Here is a 25,107-nt window from a genome sequence, read left to right as displayed (position 1 = left end):
TTGGTGATGCTTTCGCTGCTGGACCATGGGTAATGTAGTTGTTTACCATGAATTCCACTATCAAATACGATTTTTAAGCAATTAAGTTGAAATAACGCAGACGGATGGCTTCAAAGGAAGCATATACTATCGATGAAGAACCTTGGAGCTCACGGTAGGTCTGTCTTTAAAGGTTTATAAGTTATCGTTGAAAATCAGTTAGTCTATGGAATAAATTAAAGGGATTTGTACTTCCGGACCATACTGTTGCGCTGTATATACAGTTCTGTGGAGTGGAATTTTGGACCAATTGGATTTCACTATAGGCGGGGCTAACGCATGAGATTTACACTGAAGAGCTTGTCACTTTGTCACGTCATGCAGGGTTAGGACATGCTGTAAGGTCATGTAAACATCTTAAACGGTGTTGTAAGAGCTTTCGCTTTTGTTTTTCTTTCTCTGTATTCAGTATTTTCGGCACAATATCTAGCCTCTAATGACATTTCCTCAGTACTTGCAGTCAGAGATTATCTTGCAGCTGCTGCATTGCCTTTGTAGCTTAAAAATACAACATTTTTAGCGCTATTAGAGTTGGACACATGTCTTACCTGTAGTGCACGTGTGTGACTGTTGGATCTCTATAGCCAAAAATCCATGTCTGAATGTCCATGGGTCTTGCATTAGGGTATGCTATGGTCATATCTATTACCCACTGTAGTCCTTTAGATCTGTTACCTGAAAGTGGGTAGATACAGTGACTTGAGTGAGTGACTGTGTCCAAGAAAGAGCTTTACTAATGTTAACTTCAAGGCCTATTCACATCAAAAATGAAACGAAAAAGCACTATGAAAAATCACATGCTTTAATGCAAGGTATCTACAGATCCAACTCACTTGTGAACACTCTTCCCTCGGCTGTAGCTCTCAAATCTTATGTCAGTGATGCCAAATATCAATTGTTCTAATGTCTTGTGACTAATCGTGACACATTTGAAAACTTTGAACTGAATGCAAGTGCAAATAAGGTTTGATCGCCACAGTGGAAGGGAAGAAGCACCTCAGTCATTCAGGTAAAAAAAAAAAATAGATAAAACACATGTACTATTACAATGGAAATGTGAATGTGGAAAAAAATAACTTTCATTTTTCTATTATAAACTAGATGAGATTCAAATAAGTGATGACAAAGCTATTGCCATCATTGCAAAGGAGTTCAAGGAAGAAAGGAGCAGCAATTTAGACAACTTCAACATAAGGGCTACCTTCAGTAACTACAGAGGATAATAAACTTGATAATAAAACCTTGACCTTGAAGTATTTTACAGCATCTTCTCAGCTGAATGGACAATTGCCTTTTCATGCACTCAGGTTACTAAAAAATGAACTGAATGACTAGGGCTTGGTTTCTCCAGCCACCTCACAACACGACACATCACAATATCATGATTCAATTAGATTCACAAGCTGTCAATTCAAATTCACTTGGGTATATTTAAGTTTTCATGTGCATTTTTCTTACATTAAGTATGAAATAATTTCTCTTTCAGCTAATGCTGTTATTAATTATACAGGGGACCTTCTATTTGGTAAATTACGGAAATATTAATTTAAAAAATTTTTATATAATCATTAGTTTCTCATTATTTTAGTCTTAGCTTTTTATAAATATACAAATTCCATTTATTTCCTCAATACATATAATGTCTTGAAATTGTATATATAATGTTGCATATATATATATTTATATTAGGGACGCAGTGATACCACTTTTTCTCTTCCTATCCGATATCTGAAATCTCAGTATCGGCCGATACCGATCCGATACCAGTGTTGTTTTTTTGCATAATCAGTTTAGAATATCTTTACATTATTGTGTGGAACTAATAGGGAGTACTCTTTAATATGTAAAGAAACACAAACCTCTAACTACACATTATTTCAATATAAATATATAGCTTATTAAGAAACACTTTATTATTAACTAGTATACTGGATAATGTAGCAGCAAAATTAACAGGAATTCCAGTACAACTCTTCAGTGGAAAAGACTTGTATCTGGACTTTAAAGGATTCAGATCTCTTTTTTGTTCAATTTAGTTGTAAGATATCAGTCCACTTTTCATTCACAAAGTTATTTTTTGAAACCCATTCAACTTAAATATTGTTATAAATTGTAAACAAATAATGAGTATAACAATAAATTATTATTATTATTAACATTGACTTAGAATTTTAAATACAATAGTACTATATTCAATCATGCACCTATAACTTTAAAACCTTTGGGCTTTTATTTTGACATTCTGAACATTCACTAACGCGCTGATGCTGCGCATACTATATATTTACTTATAAAACACAGCCTTTTGTGATTCACAGAGCTATTGCACATCTTCAAGTGGCTTTGAATAAAATGCACAAGTCATATGAACTGCTTTAATGTTTTTTTTAATGGTTCTTTTATATCATTTTTGGAGCTTGACAGTAACGAATATGACTAGCACACAGTATCACATTGTTCACATGCCTAATTTGTAGGAGTGTAAAAATTCACTCATCTCACGATTTGGCTCATGATACTGAACTCACGGTTTGGTTCACGATTCTTTAAACTAAGCCTGAATCAAGAAAATTTAAGATTGAAAGTTTTTTTATTATTATTACTTAAAGACATGCAAAACAATTCCTTCCCTTTAAAATTAAGCTAAAAGTACCGTTCTTAAAAGTGCTAAATGATCCATCAGAGATGTACTGGGATTAAAGATCAGCCCAGAACAGGTCAATGGTGACACCAAATGGAAATATTAGCTAATAATTCTGTTTGCTGAAAATACAGACTTATGTTAGATACATATGCTGCTTACACACTGTCACTGATAACATACATTTACAATATTTGATACAATTATTATTATTATTATTCTTTTAAATAATATTGTCTCTGATTACATCTACACCGATAAGTCAAAACATTATGACCACCTGGATCAGACTTGTTGGTCCAGCACATCCCACAGATGCTCAATCTGATTGAGATCTAGGGAATTTAGAGGCCAAGTCAACACCTTGAACTCTTCATCATGTTCCTCAAACCATTCCCAAACAATGCGAGCAGTGTGGGTGGGCTCATTATCCTGCTGAAAGAGGCCACTGCCATCAGGGAATACCATTGCCATTGAAAGGGTGTACCTGGTCTGCAACGATGTTTTGGTAGGTGACACGTGTCAAATTGATCTCCACATGAATGACCGGACCCAGGGTTTCCCAGCAGAACATTGCCCAGAGCATTACTGGCTTATCGTCTTTCCACAGTGCATCCTGGTGCTATCACTTCCCCAAGTAAACGGTGCACACGTACACGGCCGTCCACGTGATGTAAAAGAAAACGGGACTCAACGGACCAGAAGACCTTCTTCCACTGCTCCAAGGTCCAGTTCCGATGCTCACGTGCCCACTGTAGGTGCTTTCGCCGGTGGACAGGCGTCATCATGGGCACTCTGACTGGTCTGTGGCTACGCAGCAGGGTGCAATGCACTGTGTGTTGTGACGCATTCCTCCCGTAACCATCATTAACATTTTCTGTAACTTCTGCCACAGTAGTACTTCTGTCGGTTCAGACCAAACGGGATAGCCTTCGTTGCTCTCACGTGTTGATGAGCCTTGGGTGCCCAACACCCTGTTGCCGGTTTGTCCCTCCTCGGACCACTGTCGGTAGGTACTCACCACTACAGACCGGGAGCACCCCACAAGCCTTGCCATTTCAGAGATGCTCTGACCCAGTCGTTTGGCTAGAACAATTTGACCCTTGTCAAAGTTGCTCAGGTCTTTACTCCTGCCCATTTCTCATGCATTCAACATATCGACTACGAGAACTGATTGTTCGCTTGCCTTCTAATCTACCCTGACCTTGACATGTGGCCTTGTTAGGAGATGATCAACTTTATTCACTTCACCTGTGAGTGGTCATAATGTTTTAGCTCACTGTAAATATTATTTTCAAAAATACATATTTAATGGCATGCTTATCCAGTTAAATAATAATTTGCTGATGAAATCAATCAGACATTTGACATTAGGATTATATTCCCCCATAGCATTATTATACGTAATATTCAGCATTACATAGAGTAGATTGATATGGCACTACCATTAAACCTTTACAGATCGCTCAAAAAGAGATTCAATCCCATGCGCTGAAAAGACGCGTCTCTCTCCCGCTGCTCGTTTCAGTTTCAGCAGTTTCAGCCGAACTCATCATACAACACCTGTTGCTGCTAGTGTGCAATCGTATTTTAGAGCTCCTTGTGCACAATAAAGCGGTTTCCATTTGTATGCCCGCCTTACGTAGGTTTAGGACGTTGCGCGTATTGGATAGAACAGACGCTAAAATAATGAACGATGCCACGATGCGCATCATCACGTTTTTTAACTGTGATGCATCATGCCAAGATAAACCGTTATACCCCTACTAATTTGTACTATTTACAAGTATTTACATTGATATGTAGAACACGTGCTACAAAGGTACCGTCTCTTTAAAACCAGCGGTAGGGACTTTGACAGAAGTGTTTTGGTTGAATGGCTTCTTCACAGCATCCATTCTATGTGTGATTAGAATTCAATGTTTCTTTTGTTGTTTTTGATCAAGAACTGACTGTAGAAAAAAGAAAGGGCATTAAGACACATTATTCAATTACAAATGGATTGGGTAGATCTAGTCTTTGGACACACATTAAACGGAAGGAGTGAATCCAAACTTTTACTCGCAGCATGCAGTGAAAAGAGCTCAGTGCTGAACTTCTTCACCAATACACTACTCACACACTGGTGAGTAAAATCTGAAAAATTAGCAGCTAATCACAGACATTTTTAGTTGCGAGTGATTGAAAGACAAGAGCAATTTTAGGATTTTAAGAATCGGCATCTGGATCATTCAGATGAAGATCGTGATTAAGCGGAAAACAATTTCAAAGCTCCAAAAAAGACAAAAAGCACCATAAAAGCGTCCAGAAAATATTTCATAAGACTCGTGCAATATTATGCCTTGTGTGAAGAACAAACCTCAATTTAAATTATTTAAACTTCATTAAAAGATTAAATGAGTCATTTTTAAATCTTCACAGTTTTTGGAGCTTGACTGCTTGCACTGTATAGGTATGGAACAACATGAACAGTTGTCTTGGATAATCTCTTCATATCTAATAAAAGACCCTCTTAAACGGTTGGTTGTAATAACAAATCTGCAAAAGACAATTTAAAATTAAGATGATTTAAAAAAATGTGCTTTCTGCGTAAGGAAGCCTTTAAATGTAATTCAGAGAGATTGCGATGGCTGTCTGCACATATTTACAGGGAAATAATACAAATAGCTAATTACAGTTTAAGTCATAAGTTTACATACAACTTAGCCAAATACATTTAAACTCAGTTTTTTAATATTCCTGACATTTAATCGTAGAAAACATTCCGTCTTAGGTCAGTTAGAATCACTACTTTATTTTAAGAATGTGAAATGTCAGAATAATAGTAGAGAGAATGATATATTTCAGCTTTTATTTTTTCATCACATTCCCAGTGGGTCAGAAGTTTACATACACTTGCCTTTAAATTGTTTAACTTGGGTCAAACATTTTGGGGAGCCTTCCACAAGCTTCTCACAATAAGTTGCTAGAATTTTGGGCTATTCCTCCAGACAGAACTGGTGTAACGGAGTCAGGTTTGTAGGCCTCCTTGCTCGCACAAGCTTTTTCAATTCTGCCCACAAATTTTCTATCGGATTGAGGTCAGGGCTATGCGATGTCCACTCCAATACCTTGACTTTGTTGTCCTTAAGCCATTTTGCCACAAGGTATGCTTGGGGTCATTGTCCATTTGGAAGACCCATTTGCGACCGAGCTTTAACTTCCTGGCTGATGCCTTGAGATGTTGCTTCAATATATCCTCATAATTTTCCGTCCTCATGATGCCATCTATTTTGTTAAGTGCACCAGTCCCTCCTGCAGCAAAGCACCCCCACAACATGATGCTGCCACCCCCATGCTTCACGGTTGGGATGGTGTTCTTCTTGTAAGCCTCACCCTTTTTTCTCCAAACATAATGATGGTCATTATGGCCAAACAGTTCAAATTTTGTTTTATTAGACCAGAGGACATTTCTCCAAAAAGTAAGATCTTTGTCCCCATGTGCACTTGCAAACTCTAGTCTGGATTTTTTATGGCAGTTTTGGAGCAGTGGCTTCTTCCTTGCTGATCAGCCTTTCAGGTTTTGTTGATATAGGACTCGTTTTACTGTGGATATAGATACTTGTCTACCTGTTTCCTCCAGCATCTTCACAAGGTCCTTTGCTGTTGTTCTGGCAGTGATTTGCACTTTTCGTACCAAACTACGTTCATCTCTAGGAGACAGAATGTGTCTCCTTCCTGAGTGGTATGATGGCTGCGTGGTCCCATGGTATTTATAATTGCGTACTATTGTTTGTACAGATGAACGTTCAGACATTTGGAAATTGCTTCCAAGGATGAACCAGACTTGTGGAGGTCCACAATGTTTTATTCTGAGGTCTTGGCATATTTCTTTTGATTTTCCCATCATGCCAAGCAAAGAGGCACTGAGTTTGAAAGTAGGCCTTAAAATACATCCACAGGTACACTTCCAATTCAGTACACCTCCTATCAGAAGCTAATTGGCTAACTGTCTAAAGGCTTGACATCATTTTCTGGAATTTTCCAAGCTGCTCAAAGTTACAGTTAACTTAGTGTATGTAAACTTCTGACCCACTGAAATTGTGATATAGTCAATTAAAAGTGAAACAATCTGTCTGTAAACAATTGTTGGAAAAATTACTTGTATTATGCACAAAGTAGAGGTCCTAAATGACTTGCCAAAACTATAGTCTGCTATTAAATCCGTGGAGTGGTTAAAAAATTTGTTTTAATGACTTCAACCTAAAATGTATGTAAACTTCTGACTTCAACTGCATCTTGTTTTATCAGGCTTGATGTTTCTGTGTTTTGAAGCCAAGCCTGTCAGAATCTAACATCTCCATTAGTTAACTCAATAAAATCAAGCCCTTCATTAAGCAAAGCAAATAAATACTCTGAGGTAAAAGCAGGACTGTGCTCCAGAAAAAATAAAAAATTCAAGCATGCAGTAATTAGAAGTTATGGGGAAAATATGAGTTATATTTGTGCATTTAAAAGGGATAGCTCACTCAAAAATTAAAATGGTCAATTTACTGACCTTCATGTTGTTCCAAACCCGTATGACATTATTTCTTATGCGAAACACAAAAGGAGCAGCATTATTGAATTTGGCAGACGGTTTAAAGCTTAAAAAAAAGGACAATTATAAAAGTATTATAAAAGTAGTCCATGCGGTTTGTGCATCACATTGTGAAGTTTGGACAATAAAGTTGAAGAGCAATTAAGCTGTTTGACCTAAAAATAAAAAATAAAATATTACATCATGGATCATCAAGTGATTTTGTTGCTTACACTGATCTGGCAGACTTCCTTCTGTTCCCAGGATACCGTTTTCCTGCTGGGGTCCCAAGCTCTTCAGGATAATCTGTGTGGCCCCCAACCGTGGCAGTGTTACATGAGTCAAGTAAGGCAAGTCATTCTTTTTGGCAAAGGACTGACTTGTCTCTCGCCTCTTTCTTAGGAACCCGCCCTCAGGAAACAGCACAATCCACTTCCTGTCTCTACTGTAGTAATACTTGTCCAGGTGATCCTTCAGGTAAACTAGCTGTTTTTCTCGATGTGCTTTGCCCTGTTGGTAATGCAACATAAGTTTGTATCAGTGTCCAACTTGTCCAAGTTCAACAACATTTCTCTTTTGCACTAATAGCCATTTCATATGTTTGGGTCTTCATGAAAAGCATCAGATAACCAGAGAGTAATGAGACCCTCTACTTCAGAGGTCTGTGGACCAAATACCGTAAAGATTTGGCTAAGAAGCTGAGCAACCTGTTTAACTGATTTATGTCATGGCTAAAAGAAGTTGACTTTTTGCCATACTTTCATGAGGAGTATGTACATAATGTAATTATTAGACAGCAGTGGTGACAATTAGCAGTAATTGTGTACAATTAACAGAACTCGGCAAAGCTACGGTATCAACTCTCTTTTCCAGCTCTAATTATGTTACAAAACATCCATATTTACTTTTCAGTGCACTTACCTGCCTAATGAAGAAATCTCCATGAATCAGGGACACGAGCCCAAAATTGGTATATTTAAAAACATGGTCCATCAACCACATCATCTTTTGTACAACCTGGACAAGAGCATGAGGATTAGTTTTGCTGTCTGATTACAATCTGGAATATCATCAGTGTGACAAGCCTTAAATAGAAGTAACATACAATTTACAACATCAGATCAGGGTTCACTAAGGCTGTCAAATTAAAATTTGAAACTTAAATAGTTGTAAAATATAAGCTAAAAATGCAATATTGTGCATTCGAATTTTAGATGTGGGCCGAGCACTGGCTATGACTCAGGCCACATCCACTAAGACTGGGTAAAAATATAGATTTTCCTATGCATCAGGATCTTCATTTGAACAATCTCAAAATCGATTCTTAAATCCCAAAGATCAATCTTTTACAATTTGCGCAACTCTACAATGGGAGTAAATTACGCATAAGAGACCAAATTTCATGCTATGTGACTAAAAATGTCCGTGATTAGCCACTGGCTGGTAAATGTTCGTATTTCACTTACCAGTATGGGTGTAACGATTCACTGGTTTTCTCGATGCATCGATTACTAATCCTGCCTATTCATATGTACTGATCTTGAAATATGATTTTTGAATCGAGAATAGTTAAGGTTGGTCAATAATTTAAACAGTTAATCAAATGAATCTCAATTCAGCAAATTAGTATACAATATTTTAGAAAATATAAATATTAAATTAGTTACATGTGCGATTCTCTTCATCCAGCTTTCCCCTCACAGACGCACACTGAACTCTTCCATCGCCCTTCATGGGATCGCGTCTAATCTCCGTTCCATCCGTAACTTTCACTGAAACTTTTTCTGAGCAGCTTTCAGAGTCTTTCAAGCACATTATGTCTGATATCGCCTCCGGATGGCCACTATCTCACAAGCAAATGACAGCTTGCAGTAGCGCTCTTGACGCGAGTCAAATGGCATCAAACTTTTTGATACAGCTGCTAACTCGCTGTGTGGCCACAACATGGTCTGAAATTAAGGGGAGCTTGGGGCAAAAATGGCATTAAAAATCATTAAAATGCTCCCGAAATTCTAAATGTGGGGGCAAAAAATACCCTCATAATGAATTCTTCTGTTTTTTTATTTGTAACTTCTGATATAATTGATGTCATTTTAGGGTAAGACGTAACACATTCTCAGACATAATAATAATAATAATAATAATAATAATAATAATAATAAATTTGTATTAATTGATTAAATTGACATTTTGACACAAACAGATAAGACACATTTTATGTTTTAAATTGTTAGAAAAAATTATGCCCTCATAAAAGGTAAATAATGACAAAAATCAGGGGGCAAATATTGATCCTAAATGTAAAAGTTAATTTCTGACACTGGGTAACTACTGAAATACAGTGATTTAATTGTGAGGAAACTTTATGCCATTATTTTGTATAAGATAAAATAGTGCCATTTTACTGGTATCATTGTTTAGTTGGGGACTTGGTGTGCAGAAAACATTTAAATTTATGTCATCTATTTGTTTGCTTTTCTCTTTTCTTTGAAATTGAATCTAGTCAGATGATTTGCAAAAATTGTTTTTGAATCAAAAACCTGTGAAACGTGATTCTAATCGATTTAACTTTGAACCCAAAGATTCACACCCCTACTTACTAGTGACTGAGTAATACACTGGCAAAGTTGTTCAGCATCCTTTCACTGAGTGTTGAGAGTAAAAGTTTGATTTGACTCATTTCGTGTAATGAGTTCAAAGACAAGATCGACGCAATCCATTTGTCATTAAGTCTCTTTTATTACACTTTCTGTTCTTTACAATACATTTTTGATCAAAAACAACCAAAAATTAAACATTTAATTCTAATCATGAATAGTATGGATGAGGTAAAGAAGCCATTCGAGTCCTTTTTAGTTAATATGCGCTCATTTACACATGCTCTATATAGAACAGCCTGTTTTCTTAAAGAGACAGTACTGATTTTAAGCACATGTTTTAAAAAAAAAAAAATCACTGTAAATACTTGTAAATAGTATAACTTAAGTGTCTGACCGATACACCGGCCGATATTAGCCTTTCACCAATATATCGGTATCTGCGTATATGTTTAACGATATGTGCAGATATGAAAACTTTTTTTCAGAACATATAATGCAGAAAACATTGCTTTAGGATTGGTGTCATTACGTAGTTTGTCCAGCAGAGCGCGCTCCGACTCCACTGTTTACAGAGCTGACTCTGAACTGACGGTGGATCTGCAGACAGGGCCGAGATAAGCAGTGCAGATTTGAACGGTGTCTTCTTGGCAAGTTGCTAACTAGTTTGTGAAATACATCATTTTCCCTTTTCAATATAACTAATATAATGTTAACCCTGTCCCTGACAAACATGTCACTCATGTCTGTTTGCTGTTAGCCAGCTATAGTTTGTCAGTGCAGTCAGTAATGTAGCAGATTGAAAGGTAAACATCAGAGCATCTTTTTGCAGCTCAGCAGACAACGGTGCGGTGATGGATTGTGTCTGTTGAGTGTTAATTTCACGCTACGTTGTTATCTAGTTGGTGAGACGCAATGCTGGTCCATCTTTTGCTCTCCGTGACAATGAGCTTATAGCTAACTAGCTAACCACGTAGCTACTTTCATTGCTTATCAGCGGAGTGGAAGCTAATGTATAAACGCATTCACCAAACTGTTTTGTTCAGGATTCACAGTTTGGTACCCCCTTCAACCAAACAATTCCAGTCGTTGCATTTATAAAATGTAATATTTAAAAGTCTGGTTTTCCATCATTGAAATTTTCCCCTGAACTTGTATAACAGAATACGGTGTAACACCACTGCCGCTGTTTATCTTGACTCGGCAGGTGTAAATGCTTCTTGTTTACTGCCAATAATTGACTGGCAGTATTAATATAATCAGCATTTGACTGATACTAAACAGTAATGATGTTTATTTAGCTATTTATTTTATTTGTATTTATTCTTTATTTTAATGGTCAGCAACTGACTGATACTAAACATACTGTACTGATGTTTATTTAGCTATTTATTGTATTTTTATTTATTCTTTATTTTTAATGGTCAGCAACTGACTGATACTGAACTGTACTGATGTTTTTTAAGCTATTTATTTTATTTTTATTTATTCTTTTTTTCTCAGTGTTCATTTCTAGAATTTGTTGACAATGTATAATAATAATGTCAAATATTCTTAGATAAAAATATTTAAGAAAGCAGCCTTCTGAGTACCTTTGCATAGTCATATCAGTGCAAAATCAGTGAACAATCCACATGGAAAAGGTCTGTTTTCATCCCAGCTCAAAAATTAACTATATCGGCCACCATATCAGTAATCAGTGAACTTTCGGTATCGGTCTCAAAAATCCCATATCGGTCGGGCTCTAGTATAAATTATGCATATAATATATGCAATGTAATATATTTATTGATTAAATACATGGATTTGTACATTTTTTAAAATATTAAATGTGACCAAAATGATGAAAAACAATATAATTTGTGAAATTTATTTTATTTTCGTAATGTACCGAGTTAGAAGGTCCCCTGTATAATTAACATTACAAGCTGGGAGATAATTTATTTCATATGTAAGCAAAATGGACATTGTAACTGAAATATACACTGTGAATAATAATAGTTATGTCAAATTGTAAAAAAAATAATAGTTAACTCAACTTAAGCTTTTACTATTCTAACTAGTTTGAATTAAGTTATCATTACACTCTAAATCCTAAAAGTTGTCATCAATAAAAACACTTGAAAAGTACTTGAAATGTCAAATTTTTGACAACTAATTAGAGTTTACAGTGTACCACAATGAATCAATATCTAATGGAAAGCTTGTGAATCAGAATTGAATAGAAAAATCTGTATCAATATCCAGTCCTAATGTCCACACAGATCCATTTTCCTAACAACATGGTTTTCCAAAGTATGCAGTTATGAAGAGCGTTTTCGAAAGTCTGGTGGAGGAAAACTATGTTCCAATGTGGATAAGAGTAAACATAGCAAAAGCAATGCATTGTCAAACTAAAAGTATTAAAAAAGTATTACAACATGTCCATACCATGACGCAACACACGATAAAAAAAGGCATCTTTTCCATGTTTATTACAGTTTTTGTACTAACCAGCTGTGACAGCGACACGCGGCAGGGCATTCTATATTTGACATGGTTTCTATTTCTATTTCTGCGATGTCACGCAGGGTAGCCCTGTCTGCAAATGAACTTTAATAGGTCTAAAGTCCTTCTCATAACAGCATATTAAAGCCAGCATCTCACTTGCCAGTTGAGAACAATAAACAGAATGTTCTTCCTGACTGTCCAAAGTATACTTCGGTTTTGACGCGAACACTTAGCATCTGCGTACAGCCCAAAGCAGAGTCTTTGAAAGTATACTCTATTTGACTGTGCATGCATACAAAGGCTACATAGGTGCATGCGCGCTACGACTGCTATGAGATACTGGACCATTTCTCTTCAAGATTTTACACCCATAAAAATGTCTTTGTAGTCCTTCAGACTAGAGTTATACAAATGCTGGTATCTCCAAACCTCCTCACACAAGTGCTCTTGATGTGCACATCCACTGTTGTTTACACCTTTATTGTCTTTTGTTTACCGGCGATTACATCTTCTTCCACTTCTTCGTAAAAGCAACGGCTCAATTGCGTGTTGCCACCTTGTGGACCCAATTATTAGTGCAAATAATTCCAGGCGTATTCTGCACGTTCAGAGTACGCACAGTTAAAAAAAAAAAAAAAATCGGCCTGCATGCATTCAATGCTAGAGCACTCTGCTGATGACAAAATTTGTGTCATGCATCCTGTTCACAGACGCCTAGCCTTCGGGTCTAACCAAAGTACACTTTGGGCCTTAAGAGATAACGCTGATTGAAAAATCTGCTGATATCACAGATGCCCCCCACCCCCTCCCCCCAACTGTATTAATGTTAAATATAATTAAAATTTTGGTAATAAAAATTCAAATTGTATCTCAGCCCTGTTGACAGCCCTAGTGGTTAGCCAAACCCAACCATCAAAAGATTGTTTACCCCAAGCCAACTAGGGGAGTGCTTACCGTGCCCTTGTCCTGCAAGCACATCATTAGGGTGCACACATCTCCTGTAGCTTGATGGTTGACTATAACCATGGCTTCATCTTCAGACATCGCTCTCACATCATCACCCCATTCTGTTACTATAGCCAGAGAAAACAAATTCAATAGAAAGGGTCTTAATAACAAAGAAACAAATTACAAACTTTACATAAATAACCATGATGGGACCAATTTATCAGTCAGACCAATTAATCTGGTGATATTTGGTCATTTTGAACCTCCCCACTTGGCTGAACAAAAGTGTTAGTTACCGCTTATGATTTTGTGATGCATCGTGATGTACTGAATCATGGCATGTTTATTGTAAAGAGGTTTCTGATAGTAATTTATTTACGTCTGCATATGTCTCATTTGTCATCATTGAATTGTATTACCAATAGGGGTGTAACGATCCATCGATCTGGATCGATGCATCGATCCAATGACCAACGATCCAAATGTTATCGATACAACATGTAAATATCAATATAGACAATTCTTTTTAAGATGCACCTTTATTTTAATAACCCATTTGAATTTTACATGAGAATTTGCTATTGTAAAGTACCATGGAGCAGTTCAACCATAATGTGAAACATCTTGACAATGCTGACATTCTGAACAGCACTAATAAGGGTAAGAGAAACAAATGCTCAGCTCCAGCAACAGTTATAAGTCTTTACACATCTACACATCAACACCCTTACTAACATTTAACCCAGTTAACTGTAACAGAATTTTTCATTACAAATTTGGAAGTTGTAGCCAAGAAAACCACAGATAGCAAGGACAGTTTGAAACAAGTCATGGTTAAGTACTTTGAATTGGATTGAACTGAAAAATAAGATGTAATCAAACGATTGATGATCACTTGTGTGTGACGTTATTTTTTATATTATTTTTATATAGTTTCTTTCAACATCCGAAGTACCTTATTTTGTTGTAGATGTCCCAATGTGGACACTAAATTTGCACTTTTCAGAGAGCTCAATAAAATATTCAAATTATATTTTGGTTGCATTTGAGGGCTAAAAAAAAAAAAAATTTAATTGACTGTGTAAAATAGGCACATAATATCGGAATATCGATCGCAGGGCCCTGAATCGAATCAAAATGAAATCATATCGCGGCAGACTTTGAAGTATCTGCAAATATCAGATCGCAGGCCAAGTAATCGATATAAGATTGTATCGAGATGAAACGTCCAATTTACACCCCTAATTACCAATATGTTGGCCATCAGCTACACTCTTCTCAAGATATTGCATCATCTGATGGTAAACACAAATACACCAACTCAAAAATTCTCTTTTATGCTTGTCAACGTTGCATTTTCAAGGTTAGTTAAGCAATATAACTTAAAGACAAAGAGGACACTTTGTTAGTGCACAATAGGGCAGAAATCTCCCCTACACACCTCTCCTGTACTTTGCCTTTGATGGTGTATTTAAACAGCACTGTGAAGAGCAGGAATTCCAGCGGTCCTCTCCTAGAGGTCATGTTGAGTCATGGCATGACAGCCTCTGCTGTTATCAGCAAGTCAAAGATCACAAAAAATAAGCCATTACAACACCTCCACTGTATCTAGCTGAGGGGTTGAGGGCACCTGACATGAAAAGTTATGGTGCACCCATGTTTGCAAACCACAAACCCTTCTACTAACTAAGAGTATTTGCTTACAGACTTCTCGCAATTACTTACAACCAGGGCTGGTGCAATTTCAGACTGAGACATTCTTGAGTTTTACCACAGAAATAAAAAAAAGAATGGTCACTGTCTGACTGTTTCAACAGTATTTGTTCAGAGATAACAAATATTTTATAAAACAATTAGCCATAAAAGGCTGTGCGTTACAGTGATTTTACAATGGATATGTATTTCTATATCATTGAACATGAGCCTTTCGCTGGCCCTCAGTCAACATCAATTAATTTTGTAAATCAAGTTTGTACTGGTCTGATAAGCTTCCGAGTTTCTCGTACCGCTTTGCATTTTCTTTCCACCATAAAAAGCTATCCTAATCCACTGGCATGCATGACTTTAACAAGAACCAAATACCAGTGGAGTAAAATTCAATAAAAATCTAAATATTGAAAGCACTGCCACACTTGGCTTTGTTTGAAAGCATAATCTCTCAATCAACACTAAGGCTGTCAAAATATTTGTTGAATTTATGATAAAAACGCACATTCGAATTTTGGATGTGTTCCAAGCACTGTTGATGACTTATATTCTTGGGCTAAAACAGGCGCAGTGCAACAAATAACAGAATACAGGTATTTCTAGACTTCTTAAATACTGATCTAGAGACAGAGAAACATTAAAGTCTTTTTTTTACTATAAATTCTCCTCCCTGCCCAGTAGGTGGTGAAATGCACGAAGAATGTGAATCACCAAAAACAAAAGAAGAATGTGAAAGTGAATACTGATAATTAAAAAGGACTTAAGTATTGATCCGTTTCTCACTCACACTTATCATATCGCTTCAGAAGACATGGATTTAACCACTGGAGTGGTTAAAGGTGAATAGTGCCCATTCACTTGCATTGCATGGACATACAGAGCGGAGATATTCTTCTAAAAATCTTTATTTGTGTTCATCAGAAGAAAAAGTCATACATACAGATGAAGTCAGAAGTTTACATACACTTAGGTTGTAACCAAACGCCTGAAGGTACCATGTTCATCTGTGCAAACATTAGTACACAAGTATAAACACCATGGGGCCATGCAGCCATCATACCGCTCAGGAAGGAGACGCATTCTGTCTCCTAGAGTTGAATGTAGTTTGGTGCGAAAAGCACAAATCAATGCCAGAACAACAGCAAAGGTCCTTGTGAAAACAGGTAGACAAGTATCTATACCCACAGTAAAACAAGTCCTATATCGACATAACCTGAAAGGCTGCTCAGCAAGGAAGAAGCCACTGCTCCAAAACCACCAAGAGCAGTTTGCAAGTGCACATGGGGACAAAGATCTTACTTTTTGGAGAAATTTCCTCTGGTGAATTTTCATTTTTGGGTGAACTATCCCTTTAATGTTTCTTTTTACTTTTTGATCAACAAATGACTGTAAAGAACAGAAAGTAGAGCTGCACGATTAATCGTTAAAATATTGCGATCTCGATTCAGACACCCATGCGATCTCATTTCTAAATTACATTGATTCTGCAATATATATTAAGGTTCCCATGGCATGCTTTTGTAAGGCGGTCAAATTAAAATGAGAAATTCACTTCAAGATGCATTTTTAAATGTTGATCTTTTAAACTTTATATGGCATCTACAAAACAGCACTCCTGCATGAGACACTGAAGAAATTAAAATAAAACAGCCAAATACGTTTGTCCAGCATAGTGGTTTACAAACTGCAGTGTGCAGCCATGATTAGCTAGGAGTGTGACGGAATCTCTGCTCAATTCAATATTTTAATAGCCACAAACCGATGCAAAAAATACCGGCATTACCCAGATCTGACTAAATTCGCAACCCGTGCACTGTTTGATTACAACTGGCTGTTTTCAAATGCTCACATGCGTGTCTGCCCGTGTGCTTGTGTCTCGTGATGAATACAGCGCTCCTGCACGAGACTCTGCGCTGTTCTTAATCAAAATACCCCTCTTTAGGTGATATTAATGTAAACTCAGCTGTTAATGAATTACCAGTGTAAACAGATGGAATTAAATTTGAGCTGTCTTGACGAGATATTAAAGCAAACACAGACATTAATATATAAGCAGATGGGACAAATTCTTCAAAATGTTAGATCTGTGTTATGTCTAAATGTAAATAAGCTGCATGCTGTCTGTTATAGGCATTCTTACTGCATCAAATCAGTATTAATGTAGATCTATCACACAGTAAAGAGTGTCAAATATTTAAGTACTTTCTTTTGCATTAAATTACCTTTTTTTAATGGTTTTATACTATAATTTGTTAATGTTTAATTGCTACTGTTGCTAAAAAACTTAAAGCACTATTTACTCTGTTCTCTATTTAATTACTGGCTCTTGAATAATTCCTTTAAATGCTTGAAGCAATTTTTACAAGAGACACATTGTTTTAATTTAAATTGTTAATATATTTTTTTTTAAATTAGTAAAATAACAGTGTTTTATTGCATATTTGCCTACCAGTACAAATCTAAGTTGACATAACTGTTAATGAAGCTTTTTTCTGCTCGTTTTGCTTTTTACTTAGCATGTGAGAAACAGGCTAAATCTTTTCATTTTTTTATGCACTTTTTTTATTAGAATTATTATTTATTTATTTATTTTGCAATAATAACAAGGTGCTGTTTAGTTTGTAATGTATTTGTTGCACCCTCTTGTGGACTTATATTTATATTTATATTTATATATATATTTATATATATATATATATATATATATATATATATATATATATATATATATATATATATATAAAATTTACAACTTTATTGCATTTTTGCATAGATTGAAGTAGAGAACATTTTGTCAGAACCTCTAGTACATGTTACTTTGTTTAGTACCCTTTATTTCCAGGTTTTGTAAATCACATAAGCATTTTTTCCTTCAGAATCGTGAAAGAAACGTGATCTTTATTCTAAGCAAAAAAACTTGTGTTTCTCAATTTATCCAGAATCGTGCAGCTCTAACAGAAAGGATATTAAAAAACACATTATTCATTGCAAGTGGAGTGCATAGATCTCTTCTTTAATGGACACACACAATTTTCTCAGTGTTTCCCATTAATTACCTAGACTGTTGCGGCCCAAGAGCACATCATTTTATAATTCGCTAGCAATCTAGTAACAGCTGCGCCCTCCCCTACCCAGTGCAGTTTACATTTCTGTAAAAGAAAAATCGAGTTGATTGCATAGGTACAGTAATAGGTTGGGCATCGGCCATAATTTTAGAAAAACATACAACAGAAACTTTGACATGTACTTGAGCATGTAACTTAAATGTCCTTTTTTCTCTCCGGACAAGTACCTTTTTTACTCGGACAAGTGAATGACCAATTTACATGACAATGCTTAATGTCGAGCCCTGGCCGAAATGTATGCTCTAGTCGATTTTGTGTTTTGACCATTTGTAAACTGCGTTAAACTCCATCTCGTTTATGCTTTGTGGGTGTGACTTTTTTGCTATGTCATCACCATTCATATCTATACAACCAATGTGTTTATGATTAGATTACTACTAGAGCACAAAGTTCTTCACAGATCTAGCCTCTTAATTTTGCTCTCAAAGTCCACCAGATTGATCAATTTAACTTTAAAATGTACAAAATTTTCTTCCAGGGGAGCAAGAAGGTCCAAGGTCCACCTACCACAGTCTCACAAAATCCTGTGGGAAACGCTGATTCTGTTTCAATCTCAAACACTTTTCAACAAAACAAGGCGATTTTCCAGGTAATCCAGTCCTTAAATTTGTAAAAGCTAAATTCAAGCACCTTAAGCACTTTAAGGAACTTGTGCAAACCCTGTAAACAGTGTAGAAAAAGGCAAAAGAGAGATTTTAATATTTGATGAGTGTGACAACGGTTCGTGTTTGGAGCAGATGAGGAAGAAGCGGGAGCTGGTTTCCACAGTCCACGTGAGTCACTCTTTATTAAAATAAAAGAGTAAACGCTTTCCAGCTTTATGTCAAACAAAAGACTGCTTTTCAGCATCAATGGAAATCAAGATCAGCTTTTCAGCAAAACACTCAGGCAATGTCTGTTTCAATAAGGTGATTGTCAGTGTGCACGTTCCAGTTTCTCCCATTCATTTTAATATAAGTGGTTCGTCTTGGGCTAAACAGTCTTTGGTTTAATTCAGCATTGCCAACGGCAGGCAAATGCGTGAAGGAAAATCAATTTCCGACATTCAAGTAGTGTTTTTAATAGTCGACTAGCTGATGCAAAACGAGTACTCTATTAGTTGATTACTTGAATTTATAATATTTGTTTTTCTGGAATTTATTGATATCAAGCTCATAACCTAATTTTCAAGATAAGCTGTAGATGCTTCTAAATGGCATAGGCTATTGCTGTTCTGGTCATGGGAGACACAAAACTTGGACCTCAGACTGATCGGGATGTCAAAGCAGACCAGCTCGAAAGATCAAGCCAAAGAGCTTCATCATGTCTCTCAATCTCATTTGTAACCAGTTAAAGCAAACTCACATGAACAAAGACAGAGCACGGTGCTGTCCAGTCTGGCTAACGTCACTGCTTAAAACAAACAGGGTGGATTGTGATTATCCAGTTTGGCTAGATTTGATTCTCATATCAGAGAAAAAAAATTATGCAAATCTGCAATTTTTGAAAACAATGTAGGCTAAATAAAGCATCTCTCTCCATGTTTTGCATGCAATACAGGAACATGGTCACAGAGACCTTGCGGCAAAGTCTCATGTAAGCAAAATGCAAAAGCTGTCTTTTTTCATTTTTAACTATAGAACCATCAATAGGGTACTGCAGAAAAATCTGTTATTATATTTCAATATTTTTTAGCATATTGATGTACATCTCGATGCTCTGAAATGGCTCAAATGTGATTCTTTTAAATCAGAGGAACCATAATTTCATCCAGACAGCCATTGTAGCCAAGTAGATTCAATATTTTAAAGGCATTAAATAAAAATGTATTATAGTATATATCACCTAAAAACAAATTATACAGTTGAAGTCAGAAGTTTGCAAACACCTTAGCCAAATACATTTAAACTCAGTTTTTCGCAATTCCTGACATTTAATCGTAGAAAATGTTCCCTGTCTTAGGTCAGTTAGGATCGCTACTTTATTTTAAGAATGTGAAATGTCAGAATAATAGTAGAGAGAATGATTTATTTCAGATTTTAATTCTTTCATCACATTCCCAGTGGGTCAGAAGTTTACATACACTTTGTTAGTATTTGGTAGCATTGCCTTTAAATTGTTTAACTTGGGTCAAACATTTTGGGGAGCCTTCCACAAGCTTCTTCCAAATAGTTTCTGGAATTCTGGCCCATTCCTCCAGACAGAACTGGTGTAACGGAGTCAGGTTTGTAGGCCTCCTTGCTCACACACGCTTTTTCAGTTCTGCCCACAAATTTTCTATCGGACTAAGGTCAGGGCATTGTGATGGCCACTCCAATACCTTGACTTTGTTGTCCTTAAGCCATTTTGCCACAACTTTGGAGGTATGCTTTGTGTCATTGCCTATTTGGAAGACCTATTTGTGACCGAGCTTTAACTTCTTGACTTATGTCTTGAGATATTGCTTCAATATATCCACATAATTTTCCTTCCTCATGATGTCATCTATTTTGTGAAGTGCACTAGTCCCTCCTGCAGCAAAGCAACCCCACAACATGATGCTGCCACCCCAATGCTTCATGGTTGGGATGGTGTTCTTCGGCTTGCAAGCCTCACCCTTTTTCCTCCAAGCATAACGATGGTCATTTTTGCCAAACAGTTCAATTTTTGTTTCATTTGACTGGAGGACATTTCTCCAGAATGTAAGATCTTTGTCCCCCTTGCATACTCTAGTCTGGCTTTTTTTTATGGCAGTTTTGGAGCAGAGGCTTCTTCCTAGCTGAGCAGCTTTCAGGTTATGTCGATATAGGACTTGTTTTACTGTGGATATAGATACTTGTCTACCTGTTTCCTCCAGCATCTTCACAAAATCCTTTGCTGTTGTTCTGGGATTGATTTGCACTTTTCGCACCAAACTACATTCATCTGTAGAAGAAAGGATGCATTTTCCTGAGCAGTATGATGGCTGCGTGGTTCCATGGTGTTTATACTTGGGTACTATTGTTTGTACAGATGAATGTGGTACCTTCAGGCATTTAGAAATTGCTCCCAAGGATGAACCAGACTTGTGGAGGTCCACATTTTTTTTTCTGAGGTGCTGGCTGATTTCTTTTGATTTTTCCATGATGCCAAGCAAAGAGGCACTGAGTTTGAAGGTAGGCCTTAAAATACACCTCCAATTCAGTACACCTCATATCAGAAGCTAATTGGCTAACTGTCTAAAGGCTTGACATCATTTTCTGGAATTTTCCAAGCTGCTCAAAGTTACAGTTAACTTAGTGTATGTAAACTTCTGACCCACTGGATCTGTGATATAGTCAATTAAAAGTGAAACAATCTGTCTGTAAACAATTGTTGGAAAATTGCTTGTGTCGTGCACAAAGTAGATGTCCTAAACGAACTGCCAAAACTATAATTAAATCTACGGAGTGGTTAAAAAAATTTGTTTTAATGGCTTCAACCTAAGTGTATCTAAACTCCTAAATTCAACGATATATGCCAACAAGAATGAACACAGTAGATGTGTTTATTCTTGTTGGCAGTTTTTATTAGCATTATGAAAATGAATATTTTAAATTACGCGACAGAATGAAGACACAAGAATGACATTGATTAAAATCACTGGAGTCTTATGGATTAATTTTATGTGGCCGTTATGTGCTTTTTGGAGCTTGAAGGTGTTGGATGTCATTCACTTGCATTGTATGGACAAACAAAGATGATATATTCTTCTAAAAAAAATTTTGTTCTGCAGAAGAAAGTCATACACATCTGGAATGGCATGATGGTGAGTAAATGATGAGAGAATTGTAATTTTTTGGTGAACTATCCCTTTAATTTCAAGTCAGTAACTGTAATCTAACTGAAGATCTACATAATGAGCTGCACTACATTTTGACCAAAAAGTAAGACTATTGTAACTAATTATTTTGTAATCAGATTACATTCAACACTGTTAGAGAGTAAAGATTGTGTTTGAGTACACAAGATTTAGAAAAAAATTTGTTTGCAAAAGTTTAACATAAAAAAATAAAAGAAATCTGATTCTCCGATGCATCGTGATTGTTTCTTCAACGATTCTGAATCGTGGTTTAAATTGAACTGAATCGACTCTGAATTTAAGAATCGATTCAGTTCAATTTAAACCATCGCAGCGGCGCTTATGTGTGCACCAGAGACAGAGTGAGATGCAAAAAACAAATGGTCAGACGTGCAAATACTAAAGCCAATCACACACTTCACAACTGATCACAGACTGGATGTATATTAACCACACAACCATTGTCCTGACTGAAACAACAATCCAGAAATTCATTCAAAAACTCATGTACATAGCAACGTGAGAGTTTATTCGTGATAACACATCAACAAACAACATGAAAGATGGGCTTGGGCCCGTAATTGCACTAATTTGAACAGAACAGGAAAAAACAGCTGAGAATAATGAGGAAGCATTTCAGGAGACGTGGGTGATATTTTATTTTCTAATTATTTATTTTTTTGTTTCCTGCTTCCGTGTCTTTCTCTCCTCTTGCACTTTCTATTTCTAGGTTGTTTCTCATTGCTGGTCTCTTGTTCGTCAATGCTTGATTGATTTCTCAAGCAGCAACCCCGCTATTTGTGTCACTTTACTATCACCTTTGGTGTGGAAAGGAAAAGCTGACATCTGCACTCCCAAAGCAGCAGATATCTCATGTAGCCATCCTAAACAAGCAACCGATAGTTGTGGTTATAGTTATAGGCTAGGGATCGATTAATTCTAAATTCATAATTTAATACTGTTAAATAAAAATGATGAACAATGCTTTAAATATACACAAAATATTTTACTATGATCAGTTAATTTAATAGTGTTCTTATGTAATGTGACTCATTCTGATTTTTGAAAACAGCTTTTAAATAAAAAGCTGAAAGGGAGAAAAATCTCTTTGTTGCGCCCCCTTGAAAATGAGCATATAAGGGGGCTCTGTAGCACTCCCATTTTCACCTACAGTCTACAGTTTATGGTGAAAAATAGAAAACAGGAAGTGCCTTATATCTTCTGTGTGCTTTGTGTAATTTTGATAAAAATTCAGCTGTATGTTTGGTAATGGGGGCTGATCACATTTATGCAGCTATTATGGGTCATATCGCCATAACTGGCAGCAAGAAGTATGGCACTTTTAACAGACTTTGAAATAGCCCTCTTATGTTTACATGAATTGCTTCAAAAATTTTTAGAATAATGTCAAGACACTGCTGATGTAAATTTTGTGAAGGGATATTTAATATCTTAAATACTGTTGCCATGGCAACGCATTAATTGTTATTATTCCTTTCTTCCTATATTTGGGTGTTTTTTAGGCACTTGACATGCTTAAAATTTAGTGAACTTTAGCACACACATCAGAGTCATTGGCATTAGGTCTGGGCAATAGTTCATGCATGGGCGTGTAGGGGGGCCTCTGTAGTAGCCCCATTTTCACCTACAGTCACCAAAATTGGTACATATATAGTTCTCATCAAGCTGCACAACTTTCATAAATATAGTCATTACGTCCGCCCAACAGGAAGTCAGCTAATTTGGACTTTTTTAATATTGCAGTCTTTTAAATACAACTTAAATACTCCTCCTAGGTGATTCATGAGACTGTCACCACATTTAGACAACATTATGCCAAAACATAGATGCTAAATTGCAAACAGATTTTGATATGTCAAACGGTGTTGCCATGGCAAGGCATTAATGGTGAAAAATGGGAAAAAGGAAGTGTCTCATATCTTCTGTGAGCAATGTGTGATTTATATCAAAATTGAGATGTATGTTTAGACTTGGGGGCTAATCACATGGATTTGACTATTTTGGTTCACGGTCATAGCGCCACCACCTGGCAGCAGGAAGTGTGGCTCTTACAACAGACTTTAAAATAGTCCTCTTATAATTACTCAAATTGCTTCAAAATTGTTTAGAATAATGTCAAATGCCAAATGCATGTGTCCACCTTGCATTGTTTTCCGAAAGCCACCAGGTGGAAATGGACCAGCTGTGCTTGGGCCAGTCATCGCTGCTTGCAGCTATATTTATTATTAGGGTCCAAGCACTGAAAGTGCGGAGGCCCTATTTTTCTTCTAAGGATTAGTATTATTATTATTATATAGGAGATTCATGTGACTGGCACCAAATTTGTGCATCATGCCAAAACATTGTAGATGCTAAATTGCGAACGGATTTTTGATATTTTGAACAGTGTCGCCATGGCGAAGCAATAAATGTATGGAAATAAATGGGAAACAGGAAGTGCCTTATATCTTTGGTGTGCATTGTGTGATTTTGATGAAAATTCAGCTGTATGTTTGGTAATGGGGGCTAATCACATGGATGCGGCTATTATGAGTCACGATCATAGTGCCACCAACCGGCAGCAGGAACTATGGCACTTTTAACAGACTTTGAAATAGCCCTCTTATATTTACCCAAATTGCTTCAAAATTGTTTAGAATAATGTCAAATGCAGGTGTCCACCTTGTGTCTGCATTGTTTTCTGAAAGCCACTGGGTGGAAATGGACCCAAGGTGCTTGGGCCCGTCATCGCCGCTTGCAGCTAGATTTATACATTATATACACAGTTAAATATAGTACAATCATCTGTTAACGCTGTGCAGATTCACTATCGCGCTGAAAATAGCATTGTTGCTCATTGTATTACATGCACTCTTTTGAGGAGGAGAAATAATCTAAAGCACTTTAAAAACCGGCACACATTTTGATATCCATGAAAGCTGCATAAATGATTACACTGAAACTGAAATCAAGTTATGATGTTGCACAAGTTTAATGAAAATGATGGCGTTCCCTCTCCATTGTGATCAGTTTGATTGACTTGGATGTGCACCCACGTTTGCTCTGTGAAGTTTAACGGAGACTCGCATGTGATAAAAACAAACAGTTTTGCGAAATACAGTACGCGCCTGATTTTGAATTCATAACATGTATAGAAAATAGTGGTAAAATATAAGTTATGCTTTGGAGAGAAACAACACTTAAGTGCATCAAACAGCAGCACA

General features: G+C 36.4%; 1 protein-coding gene across 1 annotated transcript in view; it reads right to left on the bottom strand.

Annotated features, from left to right (window-relative positions):
• LOC127410219 (acyl-CoA:lysophosphatidylglycerol acyltransferase 1-like) overlaps positions 1-25,107 on the bottom strand; it is a 67,421-nt gene that overhangs the window by 27,849 nt on the left and 14,465 nt on the right. Inside the window, exons 3-6 of the mRNA XM_051645371.1 lie at positions 13,280-13,398; positions 8,160-8,255; positions 7,472-7,748; positions 588-714 (exon numbers count right to left, since the gene is read on the bottom strand). Of these exons, the coding sequence (XP_051501331.1) occupies positions 588-714; positions 7,472-7,748; positions 8,160-8,255; positions 13,280-13,398 (619 nt within the window). The remainder of the gene's footprint in view (positions 1-587; positions 715-7,471; positions 7,749-8,159; positions 8,256-13,279; positions 13,399-25,107) is intronic.

Source organism: Myxocyprinus asiaticus, chromosome 19 (genome assembly GCF_019703515.2).
Source record: "Myxocyprinus asiaticus isolate MX2 ecotype Aquarium Trade chromosome 19, UBuf_Myxa_2, whole genome shotgun sequence".
NCBI lineage: Eukaryota > Metazoa > Chordata > Actinopteri > Cypriniformes > Catostomidae > Myxocyprinus > Myxocyprinus asiaticus.
This window is presented reverse-complemented; position numbering and strand designations above follow the sequence as displayed.